Below are 7,200 nucleotides of genomic sequence, written 5' to 3'. Positions count from 1 at the left end.
GTCAAGAAGGCGTGATGTCCGAACATAATTTCTCGTGATAAACTCCCCTTCACCCTACAATGTAATCATGGGAAGACCGCTCATCCACAAGATAGGCGGGGTGGTATCCACTTACCACCTGGCCATGGCTTACACAACTAATGAGTGTTGGTAAGCAAAGCTCAGGGGAAGCCAGAAGATAGCCCAACAATGTTACATAACTGCCTTAAAGCAGCCTAACAAAACCAGACAGCAGTCCGGTTCCGAGAGAAGGCTCCCTGAGCAACCTGAGAGGAAGTCGAGGAAAAGGAAGCGTGAAGAGTATCACAGGGAAAAAGATAAACAGAAGTTGGCAATGGAAAACTTCGAGCCTGCAAAAGAAGAAATGGCCAGACCACTTCCCAGCGGGGAGCATGTCACAGTCGAGTTCACAGAAGGTGATCCCTCGAGGACAGTGAAAATTGGGAAAGACATTGATCTAGGAGTAGGGGTTCACATCATAGAGCTGTTGAGAAAGAATACAGACATTTTTGTATTTTCCGCAGATGAGATGCCCAGAATTGACTTAGCAGTCATGGTGCATAGGCTGAATGTTAAGGAGGATATTAGGCCAGTCAGGCAGAAAAAGCGAAGCTTCTTCACGGAGAAAAACCAGGCAATCAAGGAAGAGGTGGAAAAACTTTTGGAAGCAGGGTTTATTGAACCCTGTGACTATCCTGAATGGTTAGCCAACGTGGTCATGGTGAAGAAGGCAAATGGCTAATGGAGAATGTGTGTTGATTTCACGGATCTTAATAAGGCTTGCCCGAAGGACTGTTACCCACTGCCACGGATAGATCAACTGGTAGGCTCAACTAGCGGGCACGCCTTGCTAAGCTTCATGGATGCCTTCTTAGGGTACCATCAGATCAGCCTGCACGAGCCAGACAGGCAGAAAACTGCATTCATTACCGAAGGGGGAGTGTATAATTACATAGCTATGCCCTTCGGGCTGAAGAACGCTGGAGCAACTTTTCAGAAGGCAATGGATAGAGTGTTCCATCACCAGAAGGGAAGAAATGTGGAAGTATACGTTGACGAATCAATTGTTAAGAGCTTCACGCAGGCTGGACATATCATGGATCTGGAGGAAACATTTACCACCCTGAACAAGTATAATATCAAGCTCAACCCGAAGAAATGTGTCTTTGGAGTGAGCTCGGGAAAGTTCTTGGGTTTTCTGATCAGCGAGAGAGGAATAGATGCCAACCAAGAAAAGGTCGAAGCAGTCCTTAGTCTGCCCGAGCCTAAGAGCATCAAAGATATCATGCGGTTGACAGGAAGAATGGCCGCACTGACCAGATTCATCAGCAAGTCAGCAGAAAAAGCCATGCCATTCTATCAGCTATTGAAAGGAAACAAAGAATTCAAGTGGGGGACTAAGGAGAAAGAAGCCTTTGAGGGTATTAAGGAGCATCTGACTAAGCTCCCAACAATGATCAACCCGGAGCTGAGGGAAAAATTGCAGCTGTATATCTCAGCGTCAATACAGACAATCGCAACCGTTCTGCTGGTAGAAAGACAGAAGCAACAAAGGCCGATATATTTCGTTAGCCACGTTCTGACCGAGGCAGAGCAAAGATACCCCCCGGTAGAGAAGCTAGCCTTCGCAGTGGTCATAGAAGCAAGAAAGCTAAAACCATATTTTGACGCGCATATAATAGAGGTCCTCACAAACCACCCGCTGGAGAAAGCATTACAAAAGATGGATGCATCGGGTAGACTCTTAAAGTGGGCAATCGAGCTTTCTGAGTATGAATTTGAGGTCAAGCCTAGAGCAGCCATCAAGACACAAGCTTTAGCAGACTTCATAGTGGAAGCCTCCTATGAGGAGAAAGAGGATGACATTGGGGTCTGGAAGGTGGAAGTGGATGGATCCTCAGCCCAAACGGGGAGTGGGGCAGGAGTCATAATGACGTCTCCAGAACGAAACGTATTTGAGTACGCCATCAAGTTCAAGTTCAAAGCGTCTAATAATGAAGTAGAGTACGAGGCGATGCTTGCAGGCCTACGTATGAGCCTCGCAGCCGGAGCCCGCAAAGTACACCTGCAGACTTATTCTCAGCTCGTTGCCAGCCAAATGCAGGGGGCGTATGAGATAAGGGAAGCCACTTTGATGAAATATGTAACCAAAGTGAAAGAACTGGCAGCCCAGCTAGTCCATTTCCAGAAAGACTTGGTCCCCAAAGCAGGAAACTCTCAGGCTGACGCCTTATTTAAGTTAGCCAGCTCCACCTTACAAAGCCTCACAAGAATAGTGATGGTCGAAGTGTTAGAGGAAAGCAGCATCGCTGAAAAGGAGCAGGTAAACTGCGTTGGGAGTCAGAGAGCCTGGTTCTCAGACATCTTGGCGTACAAACTTCATGGCTCGCTGCCCGATATATGAAATCAAACAAAGCAATAAAATGAGATAGAGTTAAGAATGCTCGTTGATAATAGAGAAGATCTCCAACACAATTGTCACCATTGAATCTTCAATATCTCAATCACTACTAAAATTCCTCACTTTCTCTCTCTAAAATCTACTACTAAACTAACCCAAAAACAAGAGAGAGAAGCTCTCAACTAAGCTAAGAATATGATCAAAATCTAAAATAAAATTTACTTGCAAAAATTGGGTTCAAAAGGCTAATTATAAGTGGCGCAACATGAAGAAGATCGAAACCGGAACCCGCAGAGGAGCGCCCGCGCAGCAATAGTGCGCGCTCGTGATGAGTGTCATTTATGGCACTCATTTGGCTTATTTTAGGATTATTTTCATGCTCTTTTATAATACTTTTCTTTAGTTTTCCTTAGTTGTGTTCTTTATTTCTTTAGTTTGTGCTTTCCTTAGTTAGTTTTCTTTATTTGTGCATTTCTTTGCTTATTTGGTCTTTTTCCCTTTTATTTGCTTGTTTTCATATATTTTCAGGTTATGATCGTGTTCCAAGGATTCCCGAGCCTTCCTCTCATATTTCTCATCATTTTGGATGCCTCTTGCTTGTCATTTGGAGCTCAAGTTTGAAGGAATGCAAGGAGCAAGTTCATGAGATCGGTGCATGCATGTGGTGGGGGCATCATCTTTGGTATGAACCCACCAAAAGATTCATTTCAAGACTTCCTACCTTAGTGTTCATCATCATCACCAAGATGAGCACACAAGGATGAGCTAGGACGAAGAAGAGGGAGCTCCCCTGCTGCCAAGTGCGGGTGCGCACGAGGGTGGTGCAGCCGCGCACCTGGGTGGCGCAGGCGCGCCTGATACGGATGCAGGAGCGGGAGCGCCTGCCAGGGCCCCTGTTCCGTACCCATTTTCTCGCGGCCGCGCCTCTACCTTGTTGCGACCGCACATTCCGGGGTTTCTTTTGGACGATCTAACTAACTTTTCTCTTGTTAGTTTTACTATATATAGTTTTTCCTTCTGTTTTTAGAGAGAGAACAATTAGAAGAATTAGAATTAGCTTTATATCAAATTAGAGAGATTTTTAGAGAGATATACTCTAGGTTTTAGTGAGAGAATTTCATGGTGGATTGTTGATGATTGAGAATTTCATCTTTGATCAAGTTTGTAAGGATCCATTTTCTTTAATTAGATATTTAGTTTGATCTTTAGTTTGATTTCAATTGTTTTGTTGAATGTTCAAGTTCTATTGAAGTTTGATTGATTTATGATTTGATTTTAGTTTGTTTAATTTGATCATGATGAATTTGTTGTTTAGCTTTGTTTTGATCTTGATTTCTATGGATTGTGAGTAGTTTGATTTCTAGGGTAATGGTGAAGCATATATGAGTAATGGATTGATGTTAATTTGGGGAAATTGATTGAGTTGATGATGTGATTAAATTGGTTATTTGATTATGTGCATGTGTGTGTTTTATTTAGGCTTGATCACCCTGGTTATTCACACTAGATTGCATTGTAGGTTCACATTGATACGGACCATTGATTTGTGGCTTGCATTTAACGATTGTGGTGTCTTCTGACGTTCCTAGTTAGAGTTTATCGAAGTTGTCGCCAGTTAGACCTCTAGGAAAATAGCTTGATATGCTCTTTTGGTTGCATGATTGGTTTTCCCTCGCATCACTCGACTAGTCAACTCTTTCCCAATTAGCGGAATCCGTTACAAGTATATGTGGATCCCGATCCCTAGTGTTTATTACATTTGTCCCAACCTAGCTTGTTTAGTTGTTTAGCATTCACACCCTTACCTAACCTTTCCGGAATAGCTTGACTTGACAATATAAAGTCGCCCTCCATTCCTTAGTGGTTCGACCCTCGACTTACCATTATACTTGTTTAAGGGTGTGTTAAGAGATTACAAATTTTATTTAGCCTAGGGTAGGGTTAGTTTCAACGACCTAGTTTCGACCCTTGTAAAAATGGCGCCGTTGCCGGGGACCGATGTTGTGATTTTGTATTGTTGTTGAGTCTATTCCATCTTATTCAAAAACAAAAAAAGATTTTCCTTAAGGCTACATTTGTAGCCGTGTTACTAATAATTTCGTTTCAGATTGTGTGTGCAAGTGAACATGGGAGAAGCTCATAGAATGACATTGAAGGAGTTGGGCACTCCAGGTGCTTACAAGTATGAGTGTGGGATTGTTCCATTGTTGGTTCCGGATAACAATTTTGAAATCAAACCAGCTATGATTACCTTGATCGAAAGGAAACATTTTGGTGGTACAAAAAGTGAAAATCCTCTCAATCATCTCAAGGATTTTGAGAAGTATAGCAATACAATTGTGGTAGCCAGAGTTTCTCAAGAGTATACAAGGCTCAAGTTGTTTCCCTTTTCTCTCATTGTAAGAGCTTTTGAGTGGTTGGATAATGAGGTCAAACCAAGGTCCCTAAGGACATGGGATGGAGTTACCAAGGCTTTCTTATCTCGCTTTTTCCCACAAAAGAAAACGGCAGAACCTAGGGCTTTGATCCAAAGTTTCAAGCAAGGGCCTAATGAGAGTCTCTATGAAGCATGGGAAAGGTATAAGGAGTATCAACTCTAGTGTCCACATCATGGGATTCCTACCTACAAAATTATACAAATCTTCTATGGGGGGCTGAGTTCTTAAGGAAGAGCAAGCTTAGATGCCGGAGCTGGAGATCCGATAATTAACAAAACCGAAGAAGAAGTGGTGGATGAAATAGATGAAGTGGTGAGACATTATATAAATTGGCAAGAGGTGGAGAAAGAGCCAACTATAAAGGGTGCTCGATCGAACAACTCAATGCCATCAACGATTTGACCACTCTAATTTTTAATTTAGGGAAAGAGGTTGTATCCCTCAAGGCCAAGCTTGAGAGTCCTCCTTTGCGAGCTCCGATTCTTCCCTCCCAAAATAAGGGGAGAGGTACACCTTCTTACCCTAACACTTTTCCTTCTTCTTGTTGCATGATTAGAGAATGTTGGCCTTGTGATTTATGTGGAATGAATGATCATGATGCTTCTATGTGCCCCAATGTTCCTTGTGATGAATGTGATGGAATCGAAAATGAGCATGTGAATTATGTTTATAATCATAATTTTGAACCTAGATTTTAGGTTCAAAGAAATGTTGGAAATAGGAATTATCACAACCAAGCGAACTATGATAATTATAATCAAAGTGGTGGTTGTAGAAATCATGGAATCCAAGAGATTCATGGTAGCTATAACAATCATGGTTATAATGGTCAAAATCATGGCCGAGGGCATGCGAACATAACCAAGGTTATGGTAACTATAGTCAACATCATGGCCAAAATCAAGCTAGTGGTAATTGGAATAATCAAAGTAGGGGAAATTTTCAACCTAATGTTCAAAGAGGTACCCCACTTGGATCCATTCCAAATACTCAAGGACTAAGTGATAATTTCTATGATCAACCATTTTCTTCTAGGAGTTTTTTGGAAGAGGTTTTTGAGAAACAAGTCAATTTTCTAGGATCCTACATGGCCGTGAATGATGAGAATTAATGACATGTTGACTAAAAATAAGGAATTAGGAAACCGAGTTTCTCAATTGGCTAGTGATTTTAAGGAATTTAAGAATTCTTATTTTTCTTTGACTTCATCGAGCTTAGGTTTTAAGAACCCTATGGATGCAATAGTTACTAGGAGTGGTAGGGTCCTTGAGAGTGGAGTACCTAAGAAGAGTGATGCTAGAGAGAGTACTAGCAAGAGCCCGATTGAGATTGAGGGAGATGAGAGTCCCTTAATTGAGAAAATTGATGAGGAACAAGTAGAAAGAGTGAAAGAGAAAGAGAAAGAACTTTACAAGCCCAAGCTCCCTTATCCCCAAAAGTATAATAGGCACAAATTGGATGAGAATTAGGGAAATTCATAGAGATGCTAAAGCAACTTCATCTTACTCTTCCTTTCACCGATGTAGTAGAACAAATGCCAAACTATGCTAAGTTCCTTAAAGAAATTTTAAGTGGAAAGAGGACATGTGATATGGCGGAAATAGTTACCCTAACCGAGAATTGTAGTGCGATGATAATGAATAAGATGCCACCTAAGTTGAAGGATCCCGGAAATTTCACTATCCCTTGTGCTATTAATAAGATTCAAATTGATAATACCTTATGTGACTTAGGAGCTAGTGTTAGCCTTATGCCATATTCGGTTTATCAAAGACTAGAGCTAGGGGAACTTTTACCTTCCAAGATTATATTGCAATTAGCCGATAGGTCGATCAAGATCCCAAAGGGTAAGGTAGAAGATGTTCCCTTGAGGGTGGGGAAATTTGTCATTCCGGTAGATATTGTAGTGTTGGATATGGATGAAGATGCTACTATCCCTATCATCTTAGGTAGACCATTCCTTGCTACATCGGAGGCTATGATTGACGTCAAGAGTGCTAAGATATCTCATAAGATAGGAGAGGAGGTAGTTGAGTTTGATTTGAATGAAGGTATGAAATATCCCTCTTTTTCTTTTGAAAATTACATGAGTGTTGAAGTTCTTGATAATATTGTTCAATCCATGCATGAGCACTTTCTCACATATAATGATCCTCTTGAGTGTGTTTTGTTGAACAAAGGAAAGATAGGTGCACCTACCAAGGAAGTGAAATTGTATGAAGATTTTCTTGATGGAAGCATTGAAGGAAGTTATGAAAAAATTTGCATAGGGATCTCAAGTCAAGATCCTTTGCAAGTGGCCTTGACCAAAGAAGGTAAAGGTGTGCCTATGGTAGAGCTCAAACCTCTAGCATCAAACCT

At 41.5% G+C, this 7,200-nt stretch overlaps 2 protein-coding genes and 1 non-coding gene across 3 annotated transcripts; 2 read left to right on the top strand and 1 right to left on the bottom strand.

The window, feature by feature from the left end:
* Nucleotides 1-1,723: 1,723 nt before the first annotated feature.
* Nucleotides 1,724-2,404, top strand: LOC145642951 (uncharacterized). The gene has a single exon (XM_081694108.1). It carries the CDS (start codon nt 1,724-1,726, stop codon nt 2,402-2,404), a length of 681 nt encoding a protein of 226 aa, XP_081550234.1.
* A 2,141-nt stretch (nt 2,405-4,545) lies between these two features.
* On the top strand, nt 4,546-5,001 carry LOC145642950 (uncharacterized). The gene has a single exon (XM_081694107.1). It carries the CDS (start codon nt 4,546-4,548, stop codon nt 4,999-5,001), a length of 456 nt encoding a protein of 151 aa, XP_081550233.1.
* Nucleotides 4,913-5,018, bottom strand: LOC145556877 (small nucleolar RNA R71). The gene has a single exon (XR_014091969.1). It is a non-coding gene; the product is annotated as a small nucleolar RNA R71 (small nucleolar RNA).
* Between the last annotated feature and the right edge of the window lie 2,182 nt (nt 5,019-7,200).

The sequence above is a fragment of the Chenopodium album genome, chromosome 8, assembly GCF_948465745.1.
Source record: "Chenopodium album chromosome 8, dcCheAlbu1.1, whole genome shotgun sequence".
In the NCBI taxonomy this organism is placed as follows: Eukaryota; Viridiplantae; Streptophyta; class Magnoliopsida; order Caryophyllales; family Amaranthaceae; genus Chenopodium; species Chenopodium album.
This window is presented reverse-complemented; position numbering and strand designations above follow the sequence as displayed.